The sequence below is a fragment of the Talpa europaea genome (assembly GCF_964194135.1).
Source record: "Talpa europaea genome assembly, chromosome: 14".
In the NCBI taxonomy this organism is placed as follows: domain Eukaryota; kingdom Metazoa; phylum Chordata; class Mammalia; order Eulipotyphla; family Talpidae; genus Talpa; species Talpa europaea.
This window is the reverse complement of record NC_140082.1, coordinates 34,932,669-34,960,561: the sequence shown is the minus strand read 5'-3', so window position 1 is coordinate 34,960,561 and position 27,893 is coordinate 34,932,669. Positions and strand designations below refer to the sequence as shown.

The window sequence follows — 27,893 nt, the reverse complement described above, 5'->3', positions numbered from 1 at the left end:
TGTTTCGGGGGTCGGCAGGCCGCTGTGCTCCCCAAGTCTGAATTCCTCGCGAGGGGCGGAGTGCCGCCGAGTCTAGGCTGCGAAGATGCCCTTGGAGCTGACTCAGAGCCGGGTGCAGAAGATTTGGATCCCCGTCGACCACCGCCCCTCGCTACCCAGATGTGAGTGCAGATGCGCGCGGGGCCGAACTGCAGGGGAGCGCGCCGCGTGCAGACCGAGGCCATTGTGGGGAGGCCGCTGGCTCGGCGCTTTTGTGCGGACTCGGTTCCTCCGGCGCGCTGGTGCGGGGCCAGGGGCCTCCCTCCCGGCGGACTCGCGCGCGCCCGGCCACCCTCCCTCTCTCCCTCCCTCCCTCCAGGCGAGCGGGCGGGTCCAGCCGCTCGCCCGGGGCGGGGTCCGGCGCGGGAGCTGCGCCACCCCTGGCTGGCGTGGGGGGCGCTGTGGCCCCGCCGGGTGGCCCAGCCGGCTGCCCCGCCGCGCGCCCCTCGGCTGGTGTCCGGGAGTGCAAAGGGATCCGGAAACAGTGCGCGTTCCCGGGCCTCTGCTCCGGAGCGCAGGGGCTGGAAGCGCGGGACGCTGCAGAAAGCCTTTGCCTCGGGGGCGCTTGGGCAGGGCCGCCTGCGTGTTCTCCAGCTCGGGCCACCCTCCCCGACGCCGGCCGGGCCGAGTCCAGCCAGGGAACACTCCCACGCGCTGTACCTCGCCAGCTAGGCTCTCTGCTTTCTCCTCCATCCCTCGCCACCTCCCTGCCCCTCTGTCTCCCGTCCTCCCTCCCCCTCTGTCTCCCGCCCTCCCTCCTCTTTCCTCCTGTCTAGGTCTAATCTCTTGCTCCTCCAGATCTCGCTCCCTCCTCCCCTCCCTCCACTGCCCCGTCCAACACCTGTGCCGGGGGTGAAGAGATAGGTGCCTGGAACCAAGTTTTCGCCCTGATTCTGGAGACCGCAGAGTTGGCGGCGTGTCGCACGCGCGCTCACGCACTCCGCGGAGCTGGGGGTTTGCTGGCAGGTAGCCGCCCCGTCCCGTCTATGGTGGACCATAAGTGCTCTGCAAAGGTTCACCTTGGGCTCTGTCCTAGCTGTAGAGCCTCTGAAAAGGACGCTTCCAAATGGCCTGACCCCCAGGCAGTCCTGCTCTGTTGCCCATCAGGTGGAAGGATCCTGTAGGCTGTTTGCTCCAGTCCTGTTCAGAGTGCCTGACAGGTAAACCTGGATCCCAGGTGCAGAACCTTCAGGGGGCACCTGAGTGTGAGGCTGCCGGCCGGCCTCCTCTGTTGCCATGTTTCACAGGGGTTGGTCACCCAGCCAACTTGACAGCTTGCCCCCTTGGGGTTTGTTGGTGTATGAATCACCACTTCCTTCCCCACCCAGACCTGCCTCAGGAGGTAGGGAGAGCTGGTTCTGTGGTTTTCCAGGTCATCAGTCACCCCCAGCACTGGTTGCTCCTCCACCAAGTAGTGCCCCGTGCTGGACTGAGAGTTTGGGGTGGAGGGTACTTAAGGAGAGCTAGTTTTCTCGGCAGGATAGCCAGGGGCTGGGAGCTTTGTAGGTCAGTCTGGTTTTGCAGCCCTTTCATACTTGCTCTTAAAGAGCTTGCTAAATGGGGGCAGCCTAAAGTCTGGTTGCACTTCTGTAAAACCTGTTGGGGGAAGGCAGCGTATTAAATGGTGAGGGATATTCTGCCATGCAAGATAAACAACCCCACCCCCTTTTTGTCTTTTGAATAGCAGATATTTATAGCGTACTTTGTAAACTGTAATTGGTCTTACAACTATAGTTTGGTTTATATATGTGTGTATATATGTATAAGTAAGTACGCGTATTTATGTGTAGTGTACTGTACTAACATTTACTCCTTCTCCTAGGTTCAAGGTGAGTGGATGAAGTAAGGGGAATGACCGTGAGGTTTTGTGTGGCATTGAGATTGGATAGTGTGGGTTCAGAGGTGTCTTCCTGGGCCACGAATGTAGAGCCATCTCCCTTCTGCTAGGCCTAAAACCATCCATTAGTCTTAGTGGGTCTGCATGTCCCACACACAGATGAGAGCTTTCCCTAAAAATCCTGTTTGCCATTCAGGGCTGGGGTGAAGAGTTGCTAAAGCTGATGGATTAAGTCTCTTGTCCCTGCCCATTCATGGAATCCCTTGTGTGGTTCTGGGGTGTAGTCTCAGACACATTTTTCCTTATAAAATTACCTGCAGCCTGGATATGCTATTATTTCAAGTAGTGTGTCTTTCTCCATATTTATAGTCACACTTGTCTCCTTGGAATAGAGAAAAGAGTTTTCCTTCTTGGCATCTTTTCCGATTCCCTTCTTGTCCCTTCCTCCCTTAATGCCATCTAAAACACTGAATGGGGTTTCTTACTAAACCTGTTACCCTCTTTCTAGTGGTTTCCTAACTGGGGGTCTACAGCAGATTCCTTTAAGGTTCATTAACTGAAAGAGGTTGTGGGGAACATTACTGTGCATGTAAAAAGAACTGTCTGGGAGGGAGCCCCATGCCATGTGGTTGGTCCTGAGACAACACACATTTGTGGGTTTGATAAATAATTGCCCTCATCAGTGGGGAGAGAAGTGGTGTTCGTATTGGTTAATGCAGGTCATCTTAAACAGCAAGTAGAAGGGCAGCCTCTCATAGCCCCAAACTTTTTTTTTTTAAAGATTTGTTTATTTATTTATTTATACAAGCACTGGGTACAGTCAGAAGCGCGGGAGGGTGAGAGGATTCACCAGAGCCAGAGTGGGGAGCAGAACAGGCGGACTTGATGGAATACACTGCTGAGGGGAGCAGTGGGCACGGCAGGAGAGGTCTGTCCCGCCATGTGGGACCCTTGCCGGCAGCCGGGGATCGAACTGGTGCTGCAGAGGCTGCAGGCAGCTTCATAGCCCAGTGTTCAGCGGCTGTGCCACCAGGGGAGGCCCAGCCCCACACTTTTTTTAATTTAATTTAATACTGTGGAATGGCACAAACTGCCAACTTACTCACCAAGGATTTAAAATAGATAATGCAGAGAGTTGATTGTGAAGAAGTATGACATGGCACTCAAATCCTGATAGATTTTCAACCCAGTGGGGCTTTGTTTGGTCCAAGATAGTATTCTGATTCAAAGAAGAAGGATAAGGGGATGTGTAAACGAAATCCCTACCTTCTCATTGGATGGCTTCTGCAGTTTATAGCAGTGATCTCAGCCAAAGCTTTATGTTAGAATCACTAGGGGGAGATTTTTGGAAAGGAGTCTGTTTTGGGTGGGTGCCTAAACCAAGTTAGAATTACCACGCTAGGAAACCAGGCATCCGATTTTATAAAAGTTCCTTAGGGTCAGCCACTGACTGAGAACCGCTAGTTTAGGAAAGAGCACTTGAAGGGTTTTAGGTGAGAAAGACCAAGTTGAGCCCCAGTTCTCTCCTTTTTTACTTGTGCCGTGGGACCTGGCTTCACTTGTGAGTCTTCATTTCGTCAGGTCTAGAATGATGGAAGCTATAATGGCTGATACTGATGGAAGTCTCCATAGCAAGCTTTTGACACCTATTATGTGTGGTTAATCCTCTCAACAACCTTTTTGAAGCATCCTTCCAGTTCATAGAAAAGGAAACTAAATAAGACCCTGAGATCAAGTAACATGTTCAAGGTCTGAGGAAGGGGTGGGGCCAGGCTTTGAACTCTATTTATTTGCTCCCACCCCCCTCCCCAGGCACCACTCTCAGCCAGGACAGCATTGTATTGCCTCCCATGGTTGACAGATGATTCCCTGAGACGCCCAGTCCCTCACTATTGCTGGCAGAAGCCATGTTGGGGTTGGGTGGAGGTGATTTGTTGGACAAGATTAGCTAAGCATGAGTTAAAAGTGGGCATACAAAGTACTAATGTGTATAGTAGCCATCAAAATAACATAGGACCACTTTTGAAAGAGATTTTGTTAGCTGTGTTCTCCCCAAAGCCCCAAGTCCTCAGCACCTGTGCCCCACCCCTGCCAACCCTGGGCAAGCTCACTTATATGTTGATTCTTAATGTTAACTAAGCAGAATCTTAAGGTGCCCTGGCCTGATAGGATCCCAAGAGAGGGGAGTTGTGTCCAGGGGATGACACTCAGGTGTCTGGCATCATTTTTTTTTTTTTAAGATTTATTTATTTATTTATACAAGCACTGGGCGCAGTCAGAAGTGCGGGAGGGTAAGAGAATTCACCAGAGCCAGAGCAGGGAACAGAACAGGCAGACTTACAAAATACACTGCTGAGGGGAGCAGTGGGCACAGCAGGAGAGGTCTATGCACCATGTGGGACCCTCGCCGGCAGCCGGGGATTGAACCAGCATTGCAGAGGCTGTGGGCAGCCTCACATCCAAGCGCTCAACTGCTGCGCCACTAGGGAGGCCCTGTCTGGTATCATTTTCTGGGCAGGTGTTTTGTGCAGTCTGTTCTCCTGGGATGGAAGGCATGCCGCCCATTTCCCAGACAGCCCTCTCAGGTGGTATGAGTGTAGGCAACAGGTGGTCTTTGTACAGCTGTCCTTAGCCCTGGCCTGGCAGGAGTAGGGCACATGGCTTCTGTAGACTCACAGTGGTTAGAATTCCACGGGTGCTTCTGGAGACTGGTTCACGCCACAGATGCAGTTTGCCATCGTCGCAAACTGCCTCCTCCTTTAGTGGCCTTGGTAGACTTGTCCTTGAAGTGCAACTCGCTTTCTTGTAGAAAAGAGCAAGAATGACCTGGCATCTTTGAGGCTAGCCTTTCTAAGAGCCTCTGGGTAGAAGAAAGCTTGCAGGAGGTTTGGGAGCAGCAGCAAAGTGTTTGGCAATGGTTTGTTTATTTTCTGAATTGGAGTTGTAGTTATCAGTACCGTGGGTGAGGACAGCTGCCAAGTACCTGCTGTGTCTGTACCTCACACATTATCATCCAAGGTAGCAGCCAGGAGGGCTGGGGTTGGAATGTGGTTTACTCTAGTCTGTCTTGCCGACTGGTCCCAGGATTGAGCTTAGGCTGCTGCTCGCCGCACTTACCAGCAGGCTTCCTGTATCCACTTAAATGCAGGGAGCTGGCCCATGCAACCAGTGTGCATTACACACAACCAAGACAGGACATTAGCTCAGGTCTCAGTGCAGGTGCTGCTCAGGCACGCTGGCCCCAGTGCCACTGCTTCCTTTATGTCTGTCTTATCGCTTTTCTCATGCCCTGCAGTGACCTTCTGTCTCATTTGCTTGTATGTTATCAGCCTCCCCACCACCAGCCCAGACCTGAAACTTCTCACACAGATTTGAACCCACCTTTTCCTCTGCTCACAGGACACCAGCCCAAATGTCCAGTGAATGAGTGAATATAATCGCATTAGAGAGTTAGGGGTGAGCTTCTGGAGCATGGTGACTTTCTGTGAACTCTTATTCAAGTGATTGCCTTAGCCATGGAAGACTTTGTTAGCCTGAGCTCCCCAAATGGTATCAGAGTGTTTCTGGTCTGTTAATTTGGTAGTCTTTAAATGATTGCTTCTTTGTTCCTTCGCCAAAGTGGTCATCGGTGTTATCTTCTTGAACATGTTCATACTGACATCTAAATATCTCTAAATACAATGGCATTTTTGGATGATCAAGAAGTTAAACTACTAAATGTAGAAGATGTAATGAGACACAACAATACTTTTGGAAATGTGTGTGTTAAGCTTCATACTTGTCTCCCATAAAAGCTGTGCTACTGGGCCTCCCGGGTGGCGCAGCGGTTGAGCGCTGGGTTGCGAAGCTGCCCGCAGCCTCTGCAGCACCGGTTCAATCCCCGGCTGCTCCCCGGCCACCGGAGGAGGGTCCCACATGGTGCGCAGACCTCTCCTGCCGCCCGCTGCTCCCCTCAGCAGTGTACTTCGGTCCTTCTGCCTGCTCTGCCCCCCCTCCGCCCCCACCCACTCTGGCTCTGGTGAATTCTCTCACCCTCCCCGCACTTCTGACTGTACCTAGTGCTTGTATAAATAAATAAATAAATAAATCTAAAAAAAAAAAAAAAAACCTGTGCTATTGAGGAAGAGGGGGAAAGGCAGAGCCCTCGGGAGGGTGGGAAGAGGTGGGAGGGTCCTCTCTCTCAGTGGATGAAATGGTTGGTAGAGAAGAAGTCAAGGACCTGGGGGGTGGGTGAGGAGATTGAGGAAGGGACAGACTACTCTAGTGCTTCAAATGTGCCTTGAGTTTAAAAAAGAGTTGGGATGTGAGGGGAGGAAGAGGGGGGTGAAGGTGAGTAAGATCCAAAGGTTTAGTCAGAACATTTCATGGTTTCCTACTCTGAGAACCCAGGAGCCTGGTAGAGGGACCTTCTTGGCACCTTCCTTACTGCTCCTCTGAATCTTGTTCAAGATGCTGCAGGAATAGGGATAATGGCCCCTGCTTTGCCAAGTACAGGAGTGATATTTTGTTTGGGTTTGAGATTCAACCTGAAATTTTGGCTTAAGATATTTACTGTGCTGTGTCCTTGATTAATTATTTCTTCCTACCCAATGCATCTCTTGCCAAAGGAGATTTGTACATGTGATTAGTGGGGAGGTGAACTAATCCCCAATGTGATAAATCTGTCAGCCTCTGTCTACACTTCCTTGGCAAGAGTCCAACAAAAGTATTCCTTGCTTGGGCTCAGGGAGAGACAGACAGACACCCCCTCCTCTGCATGTTTGGATGTTCTTGGGGGCAGTGCCACCACAGCGACATTAGATTAAACCAGGGGAAAAATCAGTGGCTTGGGGTAAGGATTAATGAAGTGGAGTATTGTTTTCAGGCAATGTGAGAATAGTTGGAGGGCAGCTGTCTCTTTCCTGTGTCACCTGCAGCCGCCACAACACAGAGAGTACAGTGTGCCTCTGTGCCCTTTGGTTTTCAGAGAGGCTGTCACCATTCTCTGCTGGCACCTTGGGACTCAAGGAAGCCAATGGCACTTCTTGGCTTCTCTTGTGTGATCAACGCAGGCCAGAAAAATGCCTCTGTCTTCTAGGATTTTTGTTTGCTTCTAACCGATGGCTGTGGAATCCCAGCCAAGGCCTTTTGTGGCTCCTGAATGTGACCTGGTCTCTCCTGGCCTCCCCCACCCCACATGCTGAGAAGATCATCCTGGTCTAACAAGAAAGAAGAACTAGCCCTGTGTGTGACTCTTGCTTCTTCCTTGTCTCCAGCCTAGAAGAGCTTGATGGCAGGGACTTGCACCAAATGTGACCTCAATTTGGTCACCAGGCTGAGCATCAGACCACGTTGGGGCATCCTGTGCCTGTCAGCGGTATGGCAGCACCCCCTCTTCCCCATCTGGCATTGGCTAGCTTAGAGGCAGAGCCCCAGTGTGATCTGTTGTTGGCCTAGATTTGTGGTGTTGCTGGAACAGCTTTCCCTGCGTGTAGGGCCTGCAAGCCGCGCTTCGTGGCTGAGGGCAGTGCCTGACTTGGCCGGTGAGCGCAGGGCAGGGTGTTGGGTTGGGAGTTGGCAGGTGGCCAGTCTCCCTCCCAAGGGCAACCCCTGGCTTGAGAGCACTTTTGTCACCAGTGTCGCCTGAGAGTCTCGGGCAAGATGCCAGCCAAGGAAACATTGTGCCTTAATGTCTGGAACAGTGTTCTACAGGCTGCCTTCTTAAAACCCAGCGTTCTATGGGCTGTCTTCTAAAAACCTCTCTTCCTGGTGTTTTGTCCTGCTGCGATTCTGAGGAACTTCGGACAGCTCAGCAGTGAAGCCAGGAGATTCTCGAGCAAACCCTCCCGTTTCCCAGGGCCCTGCCTGGGGCTCAGTGATGTGAACCCTGGTGCCCTGAGACCTGCCATTTTTGCAGCAGGACTCTGGTCTTAGTCAGACTTGTCAGTAGGCAGGAGCAGGAAAGGGCATGGCTTAGGGATGAAGGAATTTATCCGTCACCCCATATGGGAAACCAGCATTCAGGTTCTACCCAACTTTCATTTGATAAAATCATTTTAAAATTGCCTTCTTTTAAAAGTTCTTTGTTTAGAAAGGCCACCCAGACCTGCTTGGCTTCTCTGTATTTGGCTGTGAGGCCCTTCTCCCTACTTCCCATGTCCCACTCCTGGTCGCCACCACCACTCAGTAGTGCTTTTAGAAACCATTTTTCTGGGCCTCCCTGGTGACGCAGGGGTTAAAGACAGCACTGTCAAGCAATTGGCAGCCACTGCAGCATGAGTTCAATCCCTGGCCGGCCAAGGAGCTACACACATGGCGCAGCAGACCTCTCCTGTCGCGCCCGCTGCTCCCCTCAGCAGTGTATTTCAGTCAGTCTGCCTGTTCTGCTCCCCACTCTGTCTCTGGTGAATCTTCTCACCCCCCACACCTCTGGCCATACCCCAGCTCTTGTATGTATAAATAAATAAATCTTTTTTTAAAAAAGAAAAACCATTTCTCCAACCTCATTGGAGTTGAAAGTTGAAGAGTCTCTTCCTTTTCCCCACCTCAGGAGTGAACTGGTAACGGGTTTCTGGCTGGGTTTAGGGACCTCAGGTATCAGGCTGGGAATTGACTGGGACCAACCTTCCCATGCCTTACCTGAAGGTAGGACAGGGCTGCAAGGTGTGACTAGGGGCTCTGACCACCAGGGCACCCTGGTCCCCTGGGATTGTCAGAAGCCAGGGATGGCTTTTGCGATGGAAATGAAACAGGAACGCCATGGAATCCTGCAGTTTGTGGCTGGCACGGACTTTGCCCCTCCCTGCTTGTGGCATCCCTGCTGACCTTTTTCTCTGTTGCTTCTCTCAGCATGTGGGCCAAAGCTGACCAACTCCCCCACGGTGATTGTCATGGTGGGCCTCCCAGCCCGGGGAAAGACCTACATCTCCAAGAAGCTGACTCGCTACCTCAACTGGATTGGTGTCCCCACCAAAGGTAAGGCTGCACTTCAAGGCCAAGCACTATGCTCTGGCTTCACAACCCCAAACCTCCATCCCTAAAAAAATAACCTTTGCACCTCCAGCCACCTCAACCTCTGCAGATCTTTTTCCTTTAAATTCCCACAGCACTTAGCTGTGCTGTTCCTCAACCAGATGTCATAAGATGCCCAGTACCATTGACTATATTTTTATAAACCTTTGCCTGGTCTTAACCCATGCGAAACATCATGGGGACAGCCTTTGCTGCCCCCACTGCACCTGGTGAACTGCTTCATACAGTAGGTGCTGGGGGAACTGTGCTTCCTCATGGCAGTGGAAGAATGGCTGGTTTGCACCTGCTGATAGGTATGTGAGCTCTTCCCTGGAGACCTTTGGCAGAAATCATTGCCCCTGTTTTCGCTAGATGTGTCTGCAGGCTGTTTGCACAGCCTGAGCCTCTAGTCCCCCATGTGGTGAGACTGGGCTGGTCACCCCCAGGAAAGCAGCAGACAGCCATGAGCAATCAGAAGGTCGATGAGCATCTAGAAGGTCGATGATAGCCCTGGATGTGGAGAGCCACTCTCTGCTTTCCATGTCTTGCTAGAATCTTATTCAAAGTGGTCTTGGTGTGTAGTCTTGCTTTCCTTTTCTAGAGTGTTCCACCTTCTTCCTGGAGAGTCAGCTAAGTGTCCTTTCCTTTCCATCCTCAGTGTTCAATGTTGGGGAGTACCGCCGGGAGGCCGTCAAGCAGTACAGCTCCTACAACTTCTTTCGTCCGGACAATGAAGAAGCCATGAAAGTGCGAAAGTAAGGCCCTGGCTGCTGCGAGAGGCTTCGGACTTGGGTTGGCTTTGCTTTTTTGGGTCAGATTATATCAGAGGAAGCGGAAACTGGTCAGTGGGGTGGTTCTGCTGGGCCATCAGAGGGCCCACCTGCATGTGTACTGGCGAAAGTCTCCTGCTTCCATCCATCTGATGTGACACAGATCCCATTGAGAATGTGACTCAAGGGCCTCCCTGGTAGCGCAGCGGTTGAGCGTTCGACTGCAAAGCTGCCCGTAGCCCCTGCAGCGCCTGTTCGATCCCCGGCCTCTGGGCGAGGGTCCCACATGGCGCGCAGACCTCTCCTGCCGCCCGCTGCTCCCCTCAGCAGTGTACTTCAGTCCTTCTGCCTGTTCTGCTCCCTGCTCTGGCTCTGGTGAATTCTCTTACCCTCCTGCGCTTCTGACTGTACCTGGTGCTTGTATAAATAAATAAATCTTAAAAAAAAAAAAAATGTGACTCAAGGCTTCATAAAGAATGGGCAAAGTCTCTTTCATGGAAAATCATGTTTACATTTGAAAAGGCCTTTTAAGTCCAAGGTGCTCATGAAATCCAGGTGCAGTGCTATTTACTCTGGCTATGCTTCAGAATTACCTGGGAACTTAGAAAGCTCATCCCTGAGTAGGCCTCACCCCTGGTCAGTTCAGTGAGGGTCTCTGGCAGGACTGGGCAGCAGTTTTTTAAAATTTCCTGGGACTCAGAGCCCCGAGGCCTGAGCGCTGCTTCCTGGGGCCACCACAGCCAGTGTGCAGGCCTCTAAGCAGAGCCTTGGCCTGCCAGATGGCCAGCTGAGTAGCCCCATGGTAGGCTCACCAGTCACCACTCGTTGGGGTGAGTGGGGTGGGTGGGCACCGATATGTGCCTTTTCTGTGTTGCAGGCAATGTGCTCTGGCTGCCTTGAGAGATGTCAAAAGTTACCTGACGAGGGAAGGAGGCCAAATTGCGGTAAGTCTGAGGAATAGCTCAGTCTCCAATCCCATGGTAGGATAATGTCCTGGAGAGAGTGACATGTGAACACTGTCCTAGGCTGTCGAGAGCCATTATGGGGACACTTCAAAGAGGACAGGTGCTTCTGGCTTGAGAGTTGGGGCAAGCAGGTGGTGAGAGGAACACAGGGACTCAGGAGGGTTTTCAGGCTGGACTGTGGCACAGTCAGCTGGTGTGCTCTGCTTAGCCCTCTGAGTACTGCCCTCCAAGGCACACGGACCTGTGTGGCTGCATCTGCTGAGCTAGTGCTCCTCTGCACACACCCTCCCGTGTGCTGCTGCTTGTTCCTATGCTTTAAGGACCATTCCCACCTGTGCCCTCCATCCCTGCATGTAAGAGGCAGTGGGAGGGGAGGGTGTGGGCAGAGTGGTTTCTCCTGGAGTCAGTTTTTGGCTGATGCCTGAATGACAGGCCAGGCCCTCTGGTGGTTTGGTATATCCTGTTCATTAGTTCTCTTCACTGTCCATCTTTCTTCCTGTCAGGTTTTTGATGCCACCAATACTACCAGAGAGAGAAGGCACATGATCCTTCATTTTGCCAAAGAAAATGATTTCAAGGTAAGTGTAAAGTAAGGACTGGGCACGGTGCAGGTTTTCTGATCCAGCAGACCCGGTGAAGGAGGAGTCAGAGTCCTTAGTGGCTTTTTTTGCAGGTCTTTTATTGGGGTTCACCAGGCATATGGCAGGCAGGGGTGCTGGGGGGCCGGGAGGCTGGCAGGCCTCCCAGCCCCCAGCAGGTCTTCACTCTGGTCTCTCTGGCCTTCTCTCAGCTTCTGCTTCTCTTGCTTCTCGCTCGGCTTCTCTTTTGGCTTCTCCTCGGCTTCTACTGGCATCCCCGTGACGCCGCCCTTAAAAAGCACAGTCTTAGCCCAGGTGAATCCCATCTACCTAGGCCCTCACCCTACTCCAGGTGCCCGCCATCAGGCATGCATTCAGGACAAGGATCCATCATCTATCCTGATGGCAGGAAGGCAGAAAAGCCTGACATTTTTTCCTTACCCTACAGTAAGCCAAACTTGTCGTCTTGCCTGGGAGCACTCTGGAGCAAGGAAACCCCAGGGGTTGACTGATTCCTCTGTCTGGAGCTCTCTGATTGCTCCTTTACCTCCTGCTGCCTATGGAGGGGGCCTTCTTGGTGGGGCCTAGGAGGGGTGCCTAGAGAGGGGGGAGCACACCTATTGTGGGGAGGCCGAAGGGCCCATGATTGAGCAGGGGAGACTTTTTTGATCTGTATTTGGATCTACAAGCAGCGCCCTTCCTTGAATGTGGTGATAGCATCACAGTAACATCAGGTTGGCCCTTCTTGGGACCACATTGGTTGTTTCCTAATGTTTCTGTCTTGCTTCCTCCCAGGTGTTTTTCATCGAGTCTGTGTGTGATGACCCTACCGTTGTGGCCTCCAACATCATGGTGAGAAATGCAGGAGTCCTACTCCAGGGTGGTGGCTAGGCGGGGGAAGCAGCTAGACTCAGGGAATGAACTGGTTGTCCTAGTCATGGGTTTTTGTCTGGGAGCTACAATCTGGGGGGATCAGAAGAGCAAAGTGGTATTTGAGAAGTATGTTCTATGACTTAAGTGGCTTCATCTGGGGCCTTTCAGACTGTTGGCAAGAATCAGTATTTGTGGGAATTGAGGAGTATGGGGGAGATCAGGAGCAGTTTCTGTGAGTGGTAGAGGCAGCTGGGTGGTGATAGGGCTGCTCAGGCCAAGGGCAGCTCACCTGGCCTGATCGGAAAGGAGACAGCAGGCTGATATCCTTTGCTGTATAAGGCTCTGGTAGGTAAGAATGGTCAAGCTGATAGGACCCAGCTGACTGAAGTAGAATTCTCAAGTTTGGAAAGAGTGAATAATGGTTAATGTAGCTGCAGTGGATCTTCCTTCTCTCCCCTATGACAATGGGAGGTGGCCTGCATAAATTGAGGGTGACTGGCCACTTATTTTAATTAATTCTTAAATTTTATCATTTGATAGCAATATATCATACACAGGAATGGTTACTATAGGGACTCTGTGGCTGGTCACCTTCTCATATTATAAATGATTTTTGTCCAGCTTAAATATATCAGAGCAAGACATATCTATAAAGAAAAGCAGGCCTGACACCTCTTTGGCAGCCGTGGTGTGTACGAGTGTGTACTTTAGCAGGGTGCAGAGTTCAGCTTCAAGTATTGGGCCTTTCCTCCAAGCAGTGGAAATATTTACTAGCATTTCTAAGAAATGAGTTCACATTTCAGGAAGGGCTATTTAAATTCTGGAAAGTCAGCCCAGATCAATTTCAGCAGGTCCAAAGGAAGAGTCTCAAGGTACAAGGAAACAGAAGTTGCCATGGTCTGAACAAAGGGTTGTGCTGTGTTTCTTTGGTTTGGTTCTCCTAGTTCCACTTGGTAGTGAAGCCAAGTGCAGCTGTAAAATCATTTTTTCCCTTGTGAGCCATCACCAGGATGCTTGACTAAGAGTGCCCAGTCCACGTTGTTCCTCCATGAATACATCTGTCATTTGCCCCCCGCCTCTGTGTTCAGAAATCTCTTTCTGTTTAAGCCCTGAGCAGCCTCTTAACTCAGTCCTTTGCACTGTGCTCCTTATGTGGGTGACTATGCTTGGGAAAAAGAGATTCTGAACTTAGATATTTTTATTATGGTGGTAAAATGTATGACCTGACCTTTACCATCATAAGACGCTTTTAAGTGTACGGTTCCGTGGCTTTCACCACATTCACAAGGTTGTGCAACCATCATGCCATCATCTCCAGAACTTTGTCATCTTCCCAGAGCAAAAGTCCATCCCCTTTAAACACTGACTTATTTAACTTGGACCTTTGAAGAGTGGCCACCTCTTTCATAGCTGCTGAGGAGGAAAAGGACACAGCTAGTATAAATATTGCTGGTTTCCCTAAAATCTGCCAGGTTTCTTAGACCTGTTGAGTTATAGGGGAGGGCAGGCCAAGGGCCACTGCTGCACCGGCTTCCTGTGAGAGCCAACCTTAGAGATACTAAGCAAGGGTCCGTGTAGGGAAGCATTAACTGCAGACCAGCCCCAAGTGTGTGCTGCCCCATGTGCCGGGGGGTGGTGGGGTGGTGGGGGGGTAGAATCCTGCCCGGCACTCGGGGTCAGGGGTGTCTTCAGCGACTCCTGAGTGCACCTCTGCTAACCTGCAGCCTGTTCTTGGTGAGGGGAGCAGTGCAGATGCTTCTGCGGAACTGGGTTGAATTGAGGGCTGGGCTGTCTGGTGGGCTGATCCTGAATCACGGTCCATTCAGAGGTTTCACTCTGGAGTGATGATGGCCTGAGTGAGTCCATTCATTATGGAGTCCTACTGGGCTTTTTTTTCTCTGCCCTTCCAGGCAGTGATTCTCTGTCCACTGTGTAATCATCAGGTTCAAGGTCCCCTCCCCCATCTTTCCTTTTTTCTCTAAAGCGCTGGGCAGGCTCATCTTTATTCTGAGCCTGTCTGTGCTTTCCCCTTTTGCAAGCCCCAGTTCCTGCTTCATCTAAGCAGAAAGCCTCCCAGCGTGATTCATCAGCTGCCTCTTTGTGGTGTTACAGGAAGTAAAAATCTCCAGTCCAGATTACAAAGACTGCAGCTCAGCAGAAGCTATGGACGACTTTATGAAGAGAATTAGTTGCTATGAAGCAAGCTATCAGCCCCTCGATCCCGACAAATATGATAGGTAATTCTGAAGAGGTGACTGTCTGAATCACCTACTTGGGAACTTCTATTGTTCTGATATTCCCACAAAGGATTTCTCCTAGACATTTCTATAAACTCTTTTTAAAAATAACTCTTTTGGGAAACCCTACATTCTATTTCCAGTGTCCATATTTTAGAAACTACCTATGTAGAGATGTGGCAAGGAAGTATTTGAACCCAACCTTGCATTCTTCCCTTTGATATCTTCTTTGTTTTCTTTTCAGTCTCTTGCTTTCCTCTCTCCTCTCCTGGGAGACCAGCCAGCTTCTCGGCCACACACTGTGCTGTGGGGGTTGGTTGTTGTGCTCAAGCTCTCTGACTCCCAGAGAAAATCGATTCTGTCTGTGCCCTCAGGGAGTGTAGTCTGAGTGTCTGCAGCAGCTGGCCTGGGGTGGGGTGTTCTGATCAGCCAGTGTCCTTCCTGCGCAGGGACCTCTCCCTGATCAAGGTGATCGACGTGGGCCGGCGGTTCTTGGTGAACAGAGTTCAGGATCACATTCAGAGCCGGATTGTGTACTACCTGATGAACATCCACGTGCAGCCCCGCACCATCTACCTGTGTCGGCACGGCGAAAGTGAGCACAACCTCCAGGGGAAGATTGGAGGTGACTCAGGCCTGTCCAGCAGGGGCAGGAAGGTAAGGGGGGGATAGGGAAGATCAGAGGGATGGGGGAGGCGTGTGTCCATCTGTGTATCTGTGTCTGCATCGATGTGTCCATCTGTAGGTCTATATGTGTGTCTGTGTGTCTTTGTGTGTGTGTGTGCACATGCATGTGCAAGAGGATGGCCCTCCAGGGCTTTGTGGAGGGTGTGTCTGCACAGGCTGCCTTCTGTTTTTCTGGGGCTCCTCATTCTAACGGCAGCAGTGACTGTCACTAACGTGTCGTGTGGGCAAGAGGCACTGCTTCTCCAGGCGGGCAGGAGGCTGGAGTCAAGTGTGTGTTTCTCTCTCCCTCTCAGTTTGCCAATGCCTTGAGCAAATTTGTGGAGGAGCAGAACCTGAAGGACCTCAAGGTGTGGACCAGCCAACTGAAAAGCACCATTCAGACGGCAGAAGCCCTCCAGCTTCCCTACGAACAGTGGAAGGCACTTAATGAAATTGATGCTGTGAGTCCCTGGGTCTGGCCAGGGCCTGGGGGGCAGGAGCGGAGGGCATGGGAGCCTCTACCCAGATCTGCTAGAAACCATAGCAGATGGTTTCTGTCACACTGTGCCTGCTGCAGTCACCAACTCCAGGTAGCTGTTTGGGGCGTGTTCCCTCAAGTGACCGCTCGTTGTTTCTGCAGGGTGTTTGTGAGGAGATGACCTATGAGGAGATCAGGAATACCTACCCTGAGGAGTACGCGCTGCGAGAGCAAGACAAGTACTACTACCGCTACCCCACGGGGGAGGTGCGTGCTGGGCCACGGCTTTCCTCTATCTGGGCTCGCTTGTGGGTGTCAGTGAGTCATGGTCAAGTGTGGTTGGTGCATGTGGAGGAGCTTGTGATGCTCTTCAGCGTCGGGCTGAAGAGAGGGCTGCTGGGCACTCAGCTGGACCTGCCACTGCCAGGTGACTTTGCAATGAACCCCTGCCCCAGGACCAGGGCTCTCACACCGGACTCCCTCTGTCCCAGATCTGATTCTCCCTAAACAACCTGTCAGTGCTCTGAGAGAAGGGCAGCTGGATTTCTCTGCGAGCAGCAGTCAGAGAAGTGTTTCTCTCAGAGAGACTCACAATCATGTGTGAAAAAACACGATGGTGGATGATCATTCCTTCCACACGAGGGTCTCCTTGTCTGCAGTCGACATGGCAGCCACATCACCTCTGGTCTCCAGTGTCACTGAATTGATTCTGATGGGGGGGGAGAGGCATTCCCTGTGCTGCGTGTCACCCCCTGTGGCTGAGTGAGCAGATGCTGGAAGTCAGGGTCGGAGTCCAGGTGCAGGTGGTGCTCTGGCTTGACCATTGCCACCGCTGCAGGCCTGGGCTAGTGACACTTAGCTCAGTCCTTCCTGTTTGTGGCCCTCTGAGTCCTGTTCATAGCCCAGTCCCCTCATGCCAGGGTGCTGTCCTCTCATCTCACCTGGTCCTCATTCCCTGGGACCCAGTGAGCGAAGGAAGGGGGTGGTGAGAGCTGCTGTGATGCTTGGTGGTCTAAAGTCACAGGTCTGCCCCTTCTTTTTAATCCAACATTTGCCTGTTAGAAAATTCATTTGATCCACTTCATGTATGCCATCAGTGGTTTTTAGTGTGTTTATAATACTATGTAATCATCACCACTAATTCAAGACATTCCATTGCTCCAAAAAGAAACTCCAGCCTGTTAACTCTGTCAGTCCCAACTACCCTGCTCTTGCCCCTGGCAACTGCAGATCTTTCTATCTCTGTGGATTTGCCTATGCTGGACAGTCCAGTACAGGCAATTCATTTAATGGAATCATATGGTATGTCTTTTGTGTCTGGCTTCTTAGTACAACTTTTTAAAGGTTCATCTATGTTGTAGCAGGTGTGAGGACTTCATTCCCAACTCTCCCATTTAGGGGGTTAGGAAAAGGAAGTCAGAGAGAGAGAGAGAGAGAGAGAGAGGTTGGGGGGAGAGAGGGAGAGGATATGAGGCTCACAGCATCACTTCTCCAATCTTCATCAACACGGGTGATTTCCCTTTATAGGAAGGCTGGTGAGGTGGGCCCCCCAGGGCCCATGGGAGTAGCATGGCTGTGTTGGCAAAGCTCCTATTTTTCCCATGCACCTTTGCTCCAAGTGTCTCCTTCCTCTGTCTGCAGTCCTACCAGGACCTGGTGCAGCGCCTGGAGCCAGTGATCATGGAGCTGGAGCGGCAGGAGAACGTTCTGGTCATCTGCCACCAGGCTGTCCTGCGCTGCCTCCTGGCTTACTTCCTGGATAAGAGTGCAGGTGCGTGGCCTCCAGAGCTTCCTGGGGTTTGGGTAGAACCCCACGTCCTTCCTCTCCAGCCCACATGGGATTTCTGGGTGTGCCCCAGCAGTGTGAAGGGCCTCCTGTGCCCAGCATCCCCCTGCCAGCCTGTGGAGCACTCTTCAGAGCTCACTTGGATGCACAGTGGGCTTACGTCTTCTTTGACAGCCCCATTCTAGCCTTGTCTGCTCACAGCTTGGGGCTTTGGGTCGAGTGGGAGGGGCAGCTCTAAGGAAGAAATGCCCAGAAAACATTAATGGTGCTCCTATATCCAAGTCTGTGCCTGAGGTTCAACCGAATACCAAGACTTGCTGAAACTGTTTGGAGAGTGGCTTTTTTTTTTTTTTTTTTCACTGTAACTCATTGTGAGGGTTAGTTTAGGTGTCTGTTGTGAGGTGTGCATGGGCAGAAAGAAGGAGAAATGCATGTCATGCTCAGGGCACCCATGTGCAGACTATCTCTAGGGGCCGGTGAGTATCCATCTTCAAATCTCATGTCTGATCTTGGGGGCCCTTTTTCTTTTCAGAAGAGATGCCTTACCTAAAGTGCCCTCTTCACACTGTCCTGAAACTGACGCCCGTTGCTTATGGTAAGTGGGGCGACCCAGCCCTGCCAAGACCTGTTCCTGGGGATCGGGTCTCCTGGTGGCTGAGGGGCTGCAAACCACTGTCCCCTTTAACTGAAGCCATCCTCTCTCCCTGCTGCCCAGGTTGCCGTGTAGAATCCATCTACTTGAACGTGGAGTCGGTGAGCACACACCGGGAAAGGTCAGAGGTGAGTGTCACCTCTGTGCCTCTGGCCCTTGAGCACCAGCCTGTCAGGTGATGGGCCCATGGGTGCCAACACTTGCAGACCCCACAATCTTGGTACCTTTGGATATTGACCTGTGTCTTTCCCTGGGTTCTCCCTGAAGGAATTTGTGGGGACCCAGCCATCCTGGGTGACTCTCCCTTCTCTCTTCTAAATCTTCTGTGTTCTTGGCCTGTCTCTCCTGCAGCTTCTTGGCATCTTCTTTCCATGCTTTCTCCCCCCATTTCTACTTGACCCAAGAAGTGAGCCTTAAAGAGGAAGACATGTTCTCCTCTTTGAAACATAACCATGACACAATTATTGTCTTTTCTTTTGGGGCACCTCAGTTATTTTAGATTCTAGAATTAGTAGTTACACAGGATCAGCAAATCCCTTCAGTCATCCGTAGACAATTAAGTACAGAATTACCAAGAAGATTATGTTAGGACACAAGCATGTAGAGAAACAGAGGATTTGGGAATTAGAGACATAGATGGTGGATAGAGGGTGTTTTTAGGATATCCAGTGTCTGGGTGCTGCTGATGTCCACTTGGGGTGGGTTCTGAAATTTGTCAGTGGTCTGCAATTTGGTGGTGGGACTGCTGGATCCCCAAGACTAGAGCAGAATCTGCCAGGCACACGATGTGAAAGGAAGTTTGAATTCACTTTATCTGACTGTGGAATGCACAATTCTTCCAGCACCAGCCCCATCCGTTCTTTTGGTGTGACATTCTCACCATGCAGGTGCCTTCCCAGTCCCCAAGGAGCTTGGCCAGATGATTTCTGCATTAAAGCCCCAGCTTCTGCCCACTATTGCCTGACTGGTTGATGGAAACGAGAGGGGACTGTCCCCTGGCTTTGTGCCAGTCTTTCTAAACATGGGTAATGGTACTGCTGCTGCGACCCCTCCATGGTGCGAGCAGCAGCTTCAGCCTGGCCCAGCTGGGCTCTAGCAGCCCCTGAGCACTTCTCTGCAGGGCACAGGAGCAGGGACTTTAGACAGATCTCCCTCAGGCACCTGCACCATGTCTGCGGGGCTTCGGAGGTCTCATGTGCCTTGATGGAACACTAGTCTTTGACCCTGGCTGACCGATTCTGTTTCCCCCATGTTTTCTGTATCTTTAAACTCCTGGCAGCCCTTGCAGCCTGACTGTGCTGTCTGAGCCGGGGTGTGGTTCTCCATGTCAGCCCTATAGATCCTGGCTCAAGGTCCAGTGTGACCCCTTCTCCCACCTCTTGCTGACCTCTGGGTGGTTACTCGAGCCTCATATCCCGGCCTCTCCCCGCATCCCTCCTGCTGACTCTCTTGGAGGCTGGCAGCCAGGTTCTTCCCGACTCCGTATCTGCTGTAATTGCTTACCTGGATGCAGAATCGCTTCTGCTCTTCTCTCACCTGCTTTGCACGTGTTTGTCCAAGTGGGTATCTCGGAACCACCTGGGAAAGGGGCCCAGGAGGAGATCATTTGTTATTCTTAGTGATGGGGAGATGCTTATTGCATCAATAAAATCCAGAAGCAGAGAAATGTTTTGTAGGATTTTTTTTTTTTTGGCTTTTTTTTTTTTTTTTTTTTTTTAACCTCCCCTCTCCTTATAACTGTCGCCTTCTCTCTTTTTTCTTTGTCTTGCTTAGGATGCAAAGAAGGGACCTAACCCGCTCATGAGACGCAATAGTGTCACCCCACTAGCCAGCCCCGAGCCCACCAAAAAGCCTCGCATCAACAGCTTTGAGGAGCATGTGGCTTCCACCTCCGCTGCCCTGCCCAACTGCCTGCCCCCGGAGGTGCCCACGCAGCTGCCCGGACAAGTGCGTCGACCCTCCCTCCTTCCTTTCCTCATGGCTTCGTCTCAAGTCTGGGAGGGGGGAGTGTCCTATGGGTGCGGCGGTGACCTCGGACCCGGCGTGCGTTCAGGTGGGAGGAAGAGAGTGGGACCCTCTGAGGCAGTGACCCCAGGAGGACCGAGTGCCCAGGCTTCTCGAGGGGGAGGCAAGCTGCAGACAGAACTGGGCGGAGCAGTGCAAACCACGGTGTCTGTGTCCATTCTCGTTCCTGAATGGTGTGGCCTAACACAAAGTCTAAACCCCCAGTTCAAGAGAGTCCATTCAGCTCTGGGCCATGGCTTCTAAGTGGTCTAAGGATGTCTTTTCCCCAGACCCACGCTGTGTGTTTTCCATGCTCTTCTGCAGCGCCGCCCCCACCTCAGACAAGGTGTAGTCAGTCAGGGGCCTCGGAGCACAGGCTGGTCTGGAGCCATGTGGCTGACTGGAACCCCAGCAGCGTGATATCCAGGCCTGGATGACCTGGAAGCGGCCACTTTATCATATAACAATGGCTACTTCAGCAGGTAGTAAAAAAATGAGTGTCCAGACATGGCTAGATTTCCCTTACTTCATTTACTATGAAGATTAATGACTGGAAGACTTGACTATTTGGTAAAGAGACAGGTTTTCAGGAAACCAGTCTTTAAAGACAGATGAGAATCTTTGCCAATATGTGAGATATAGAAATAAATCCTTAGGCACAGATTTAGGTCTCACCTCTGCACCTCTACTCATACACTTAGGCTTACAGATAAATACGAGGCTAAATTTTCAAATAGGTTTGCATGTTAGGGTGAGGAGGCCTGCAGGTTGCCTGCATGTCCCTGCAGCTCATTTAAACCTTAACTGTCTGGCGAGGCGCTGGGGTGGGGAGTGGCACACAGCCTCAATTCCCTATAGACCTCACTTTTCTCTGGAAGGGGGAGTAGCACCTCCTACAGGAGGTGGATGGAATAAGGTGATTGATTGTGTGGTGTGTCTCACACATTTGGGGCTCACACTGAGACAAGGCTCCTGGGAGCCTGGGAGCCTGGACCTGGCTCTGGAGAATAGCTCTGCTATGGGGCATGAGCTGTAAAATTTTATTGTCGGATGAGGTTCCCTTGCTGGCCTCTGTCTCATCTTTTAAAATGGAGCAAGACAGGGAAACATCTAAGACGTTTAGGTTCCTTTCAACTGTAAAATCAGGTGGGTTTTTTTTTTTGTGTGTGTGAAAACAGATCTGAAATGTAGTGTGAAATATAGCAGCATAGCTGGAAGTTTAGAGGTCACCATTTAGAGGAACCCAGGGGTCTGGCCTGGATGAGGGTTGGGTGGTGTGGAAGGATGCACGGCTGAGGCTTCCCCAACTTTGACAGGACAGTCTTTGGGGTTGCTAGGCTGAACTCTCAAGCCCCTGGGGAGTCTGGAAGCACTTGGCTGGGCCAGACCTGAGAGGTTGGACGGGGATTGTCCCAGCTGAGAGTGTCTTGGTTTCAAATGACTCAGCCCTGCACCCTCTTCCTCTACTGACTTCTCTCTCTCACCTTTCTCTCTGCAGCCTTTGCTAGGGAAAGCCTGTTTGTAAGTATTTTTCTCTGAATAAGTTTCTGCTCACTTCTTTTTTCTTGCTTGCCAATTTGGCCTCCTGCCTGTGAAAATGTTGTTGCGGATAATAACAGTTTTTCTGAAATGTGAAGGAGGAAGATGGCACGGGAGGAGGGAATTTATGAATTTGTAGCAGAGGATGCAAGAACTAACTACGGTCCAGCTGGCTTTAGCCTATTCCTGTGCCGCTGCCGCCACAGCTGGCTTCCCTCTTCTTCTTGGGTTCTAGGTGATCTTAGAACCTGCAGTGGTCTGTGGCTTGACATAAACTCATTTTCCCCTATTGGAGGCAGATTTTGGTGTTGAGCTGGGTTTGTGCCTGCTGCTGTGTCCTGAGTTCTTGTTCTCCCCTAGGAGAGCCCTTTCATGTTGCAACTTTACCAGCAGTCTAATAAGTAAAACCAATATAAGAGGTGGTGCCCTGGTAAGAGTGTGGTGGGGGTGGGAACCGGGCAGCCTCACCTCCCTGTCCTGGTGGGGACCCCAGTGACTCTGCAGACCCCATAGGCAGGATAGGTCTATTTGGAAACCATTCTCCAGGAGGGGCTTGACTTGTTAGGAACGTGCTCAGCTGTAGCAGTCACATTAAATTGGACTGGGTACAGTTGTCCAGTCAGATCCACGTATTCCCCCTACATCAGCCAAGCTCACTGCAGAGTTTCTGGTTAAGCCCCCTGGAGCAGCCTCTGTTATTTCTGCCTGCTCCAGTGGTCACAACCATGGAGGGAGCTGAGGGTCTTAGCACCACAAAATGTTACCCTGCCAACCCCTAACGTGACATCTGCTTGTATTCCCTTTTGCCGATTAGGTTACCTTGACTATTTCATGCAGAACTGAAATAGCTGCAGAAAGAGCACCTTAAAGTCATGACTTGTTCTCAGAAACTTAGAGTTCTTGGCATCAAGCTTAGATCTAGATGGCACCACCTGTTGGAAAATGTATTTGGACGTGCTTTACAGCCTGTGGGGAATGTGGCTACATTCTGTGTCTTGAGTCCTTAAAATAATCCTAAGTGGTCACCAGGGTGGGCATATCCCCAATTACCAGAGGAGGGCTGAGGGTGCATCACTGGCCTGCAGTCATCCAGCTAGTCAGAAGCAGAACTGGGGCTTGAATGGGTCCTCCAGTTCTGGAGGTTGGCTGCTTTCTCTCTGGTGGTTCCTGGGAAAACAGCCAAAATGCTGTTCACCTTCCCCATTCCGGGCACCAACCTCCCTCTGCCCCCCCCCCCCCATTCCACCTCCTTTTAATGCTTGCAGCCGCTTCCAGTGACTAAGGTGTGTTTACTTAGTAAACACATTACATTCCGTCTGTAAGAATCAGTCCCATGTCCGCCACTCCTTGAATCCCAGCATTGTACAGGGACCCTGCAGGATCATGGGTCTCCTTGTGAGGAAACTAGACTTTGCATTTGGCTCCTTACGGTTTGGCCTCTGTGCATATCCTCTTCCTTTTGCATGGCTGATGTTGCTAAGAAAGAAACCCTTTTCCCAGGAGGGAGCTAGGTGGGTACAGCCCCCCACCTCTTAGGGTTGAATTTGCTTTTCCAAGGCTAATCCCTCCAGTATAGTCAAAATGCATTCCTCTGGACCCATCCTGCCTGCTTTCCTCTCCAGTCCCTGCGTCTACCCCAGCCTGGGAGTAGGACCCCAGGCCTGGAATTGCAGACAAAAAATTTATTATCAAAGTCAAACCAAGCCAGGTTTGAGTCTTGCTTCTCCTGCTCTCTTGTCTTTGGGACTGTAGCAAGATGATGAGTGTCTAGGGCTAGAGCATCCTCATCTGTCAAACGGAGAGAGGAACGTGATAAAGGAGGATATGGATGTGTGGGGCCAGTGCTGGTAGACACTGTGATCCTGGCAGAGTGGGCACCTGTGCCTGGTGGTACATCCAGAAATCTTGGCCTTTCCATGTCCTCCTGTCCCATCTACACCAGGACACTGGGATTTCTTCTCGTGGGCAGCAGGAGCACCCAGAGACTGGGCATTGGGGGACTGTGGGGAATCTTAAGGGGTGCAGTCTGAGGATGCTGTTTCCTGGTAAAATAAGCAGGAGAGAGGGCTGGACAGAGGACCCTACAGTCATCTTCCAGGGCTGTGTTCAGGCTGGGATGATAGACCATCTGAATTTCATCACCCATCCTTTATTTTTAAATTTTAAATGCACACTGAAAGAAAGCATTACTAAAGATGTTTTGTTTTTCTTTTCCCACCTCTTTCTTTCTTTTCCCACTATGCTTGAAAGACGAACTGTCTGTCACATTTTCTCAAAGTTTTCTCCTTACTAAGCTTGGAAAGGTAAATGGCCTGGTGCATGCCTCTCTTTGTCCCCCTCATCTCTCTGAGTCATGCATCTCAGCCCGAGAGGGCGTCTTGATCTGTGTGGAGACTGGCCATTGTGCAGTGTGTGACACATACACCCGTGCCAGGGAACACGTGTCTCTCTAAGAGCTGCTCCATTGTCTCAGGGGCCTCGCTCCTGCCCTACTTTCCCTCCCTGTGTCCCTAGCCAGGGCGCCATGAGTGAATGGTGTGGACATCCCGTGCCTGTGTCCCACTGTCATTGTTGCATCGCCATCATTTCTGGGCTTGCGATGTCTGAGGGTGGGTTGGTGCTACTGGCTGCAGGGACCCAGCAGTGCCTCCTCGCTGACCTCGCAAATTGTCTGGGTCCTTGCTGGCTGTGAGGCTACAGGGCCCTTCCCCGAAATATCCCCATCCCTCCACCTACAGAGGGTGTGTGGATGTACTCGTGGTTGGGGTGTGGGGTACCCCCCGCTCCTGAGACCATTGAGAGCAGGCTCAGATCCAAGCACTGGCTTCAGTGCTGCCAGCCCTGGGATTCTTCTCTAGAGAGTTTTCTAGCATAGACCTCGGTTCCGTGTCAGAGGGTGGGGGTGGAGGAGTGGTCACCCCTGTACATCTGCAGCCTGGATTCCGCTCTCCCCATGCTCCTTAATAGTCTTACATTCAGGATCAGAGAGAACACATAGGTTGTGTTTCCTTTTTTGGGGGGTGGATTCGGAGGTTAGGGGAAGAGACCGCTGCTGAACTGTGGCAGCCGTCACCTGTCCCAGCCGATTGGAAAACATTTTAGAGGAGATTTTCACACTGGCTGGCTTCTGAGGGTGGGCTTTAAGGTAGGATTGCTGTTAGTAGGACAGGGAGCGTGCTCTGCTGGCACATGCTTTCTATGCCTGGGTCCCTGGCCTGGGCCTTCCCTGCCTCAGTCAGCCACCCTTTTCAACCTGTGTTCCAGCTGCTGAGCCCTGGTTTCTAGAATCTGAATGACAAGGGCTGGGGTGTGCAGCTCTGCCTGAGGGTCCCCTGCTTATCTTCTGCCTGGATGTAGACTGGCCTAGGGCAGCCTCAGGGTTCCAAAGGGTCTTGAGCAGGATGGCTTCCTTAAGAGCTGGCATCCACTGCACCCTAGAACAGCTGTGAGCCACGAGAGCAACCGTCTCTCCCCCACTTCCTTCCCTGCCTCCTGCAGGTAGATGACAGGCCTCTGCTGCAAGATTCTCCCAGCCTTGCACCCAGCCCCTTCTCTAGTGTGACTCTGGGCTTAAATCCTACCACATTCCTGGGGCCTCCCTGGGCTTCCTTCCACCCATCTGGCTAATGATGCTCCTCCAGGGTCGTGTTTTTTGTTTTTAGGGGATGGGAGGGAAACTCTCAATTGCATGGCTTTAGTCTTTGGCTTTAGAAACCTAGCCTGCTGTCAGTAACACTTCCCCTTCCCGCCCCTCTTTTCTCCTGCTGCAAACAGAACATGAAAGGCTCCCAGAGCAAGGACTCCTCCCGGAAACACTGAGGCAGACCCATCGGTTCCACTCCATTTCCATTTCTGCAGCTTAGCTATTGCTCTTCCGTCTACTCAAGGCCAAATGATCCCAAGGACTTCTACCGGAACAGGAGGGTGGTGAAGAAGGCTGTGCTGATGGAACAGAGCCGGTGTCCCAGCAGCGTCGGGGAAGCCAAGATACCAGGAGGCCTTTCCCGTGTGCACGTGTGACCACCGCAGCTGCCATGTGAGGCCGCAGTGCTGCCTCTCCAGGGCATTGTGGCCTCTCTGATCCTCCCACCCCCCAGGCTCAGTGAGGGTGATGAGCAGAGGAGGAGGCGAGAGAAGGCCTCAAGACAGGGGTGTCAGTGCCTCTGTGCTATTTTGTTGTTTTTCAGCTGGTATGTTCTCAGCTGGGGAGATGACACTGGCCCCAGAAATCTCCATTAAAGGGGCCTAGATCCCGGTGACTGAAGGTCAAGGGATGTTGAGCTTTCACCAGGCTTTACTGTTCGTCTTGGCTGAGCACGTCGCTTTGTGAACTCCAGGTGGAAAGAGAAGTCATGCTCTACCCGTGCGTGCACCTACCTTCCCAGGCACGGTCTGGCAATGTAGTGCTTACTAGCACTGGGATCTCAGCCCCCCAGGGAGCCCCATGGTTCTTCTACCTGGATCTCCGGCACCTGAGATGGAATTCCCAGGGCTGCTCACTTTTGCACTTTGTTTTATGGCAGAAAGTGTGGCCTGAAAGTGGCACCATCTCTTCAGGAACTTAGGTTTTGTGCCCTCAGTGACTGCAGGGCTGAAAGAAAATGGGGACGGGGTGGCAGCGGGCCCATGAGATGGTGAACTCAGGACTCTGCAATCCAGCTGAGGCGAGAGCGATGAGATCACTGCAGGACTGGCCTGGGAGGCAGTCTGGGGTGCCGCATTCCCCTCTTCTGCAGGAGGTCGCCACCTTCCATGATTCCTGGTAGGGATAGTGGCCTGCTCTTGGCCACTTCTCCCAGAGCGTCCATGGCCTCCTGACAGGTCTCTTTATCGTCTCCCCATGTTTTTCTCAAGCCCCTGCTGTGCTGGGTTTCTGGGGGGAATTCAGAGGAGGAGACTGTCCCTGCTCTCCTTTATGGCACTTGGCCATTTTTGTGGAGTTTCAAAGCAGGGGCTTTGGAATGTGTGTTCTAAATTCTTATAGTTTCTGCCTGCTTGTTTCTCCTTGTTGACTTCAAGTACTGGGGAAGGAGGGGTGTCTTGAGGCTCAGAAGAAGCAATTTCTAGACTCAGCAGTGGAGTTTGCCCAAATGATCCTTTAGGAATCTCTGCTAGCTGGTGCCAAAGGACACTCTACTTTCCTGTCTTCTGCTTTTGAGCCTGACATCCTCACCCTTCTTAGCTTAAGAAATAGTTATTGGAAGTGGGATTGGGGACACTGAGCCATCTGGGGCCTGGAGTGGAGAAGAGCTGTATTTTGTTTTGTTTGAGGAACTTTTAGAGAATGCATGTTTCTCTGGTTGTGATTAAGTGGGAAATGGAAAGACACTTCAGATACCATACATCAACTTTGTTGTTTTCACACCAAACCATTGGAATCCCACTGCCCCCTACCTACACCCCTAGCCCCGTTGGCAGACGGCATGAGAGGCTGTCTATATATTCCTGTGTGAGGAAGACCTGGGCTATTTTTCTTACTCTTTGAAGTCTGGTCAGACAGCATGTTCGTGTGTGCATGAGTGTGGGGAGGTGAGTGTGTGTGTGTGTGTGCATGCGAGCGTGTTTGTAGGCTGCCTGCATTATTAAATGGCCTGCAGCTCTGCCCTTGAGCTTCCTCACACCCTCTGGCCTAATCTCTTCCCCGGTGTCAGAGCTGACACTGAATATTGGCTGACCCTACCCAGGGCTTTAGGGGATCCATCCCCCCCTCACCTCTGACATAGGGGACTTGCCTAACAGGAGATAGAACATAAATGTGGATGGGGAAGGAGGCCTTGGAAAGCGGAGGCTGCCTCATTGAAAGCCGGGGATCTTAATTTGGGGGAGAGGGGGTGGTGAGTGGAAGGTGTTTGAGCTGCAGTTACAGAGCTTCAGCCACTCCGACTACTGACACCACCTCCTCTCCCCCCAGAAAATCTGGGACCAATTTTTTTAACTTTGCATATTTGTTTCTGGGTGTGCATACCCCCTCTCCTTACTCTGTCCTGAGACCATGGGCCAAGCTCTTCATTTGGGGGGAGAAGAAAAACTGAACCACACCAATGACGTTTTTGTTTGTAATACTTGAAATTTATTTTTTTATTATTTTGATAGCAGATGTGCTATTTATTTATTTAATATGTATAAGGGAGAGTGAAGATAGGAAGCTGTATAAATTGGGTTTGGTTGTTTGTTGGTTTGGGGGCCTTTTACATGTGACTTACTATGCCTCTGTGTTCTAATGTTTGTCTGAATTAATTACCTGGGATGAAGCTGTGCCAGCTTTCACACAGGGGATGCCTTTCAAAAATTTGTATATTTTGCAATTGCCAGATCAATAAAATACCTGGTTGAAATACACAATAATGTGCACCTTGGATCCTTTTTGGGGTGGGGAAGAATCTTTCATTAGCATCTGTGTTCAGGTACCATGTTTCTTCACTCAGCTCTTGACCTACCACTCCATCACCTTCTTTTATTTTTTTTATAAAGATTTATTT

General features: G+C 51.4%; 1 protein-coding gene across 3 annotated transcripts; it reads left to right on the top strand.

The window, feature by feature from the left end:
• Nucleotides 1-85: 85 nt before the first annotated feature.
• Nucleotides 86-25,233, top strand: PFKFB3 (6-phosphofructo-2-kinase/fructose-2,6-biphosphatase 3; the record flags this gene model as incomplete). Of its 3 annotated transcripts, XM_084253784.1 has the most annotated exons (16): nucleotides 86-161; nucleotides 8,705-8,830; nucleotides 9,525-9,621; nucleotides 10,514-10,580; nucleotides 11,105-11,179; nucleotides 11,975-12,031; nucleotides 14,165-14,289; nucleotides 14,739-14,946; nucleotides 15,270-15,416; nucleotides 15,596-15,700; nucleotides 17,075-17,204; nucleotides 17,752-17,814; nucleotides 17,935-17,999; nucleotides 19,645-19,818; nucleotides 21,374-21,396; nucleotides 23,665-23,707. In XM_084253784.1, the coding sequence occupies 16 exons, from the start codon at nucleotides 86-88 to the stop codon at nucleotides 23,705-23,707; spliced, it is 1,581 nt and encodes a 526-aa protein (XP_084109910.1). The 3 variants fall into 3 exon arrangements, with proteins under 3 accessions (XP_084109910.1, XP_084109911.1, XP_084109912.1); XM_084253785.1 differs by lacking the exons at nucleotides 21,374-21,396; nucleotides 23,665-23,707 and adding an exon at nucleotides 25,189-25,233; XM_084253786.1 differs by lacking the exon at nucleotides 23,665-23,707 and having other exon boundaries at nucleotides 21,374-21,400.
• Between the last annotated feature and the right edge of the window lie 2,660 nt (nucleotides 25,234-27,893).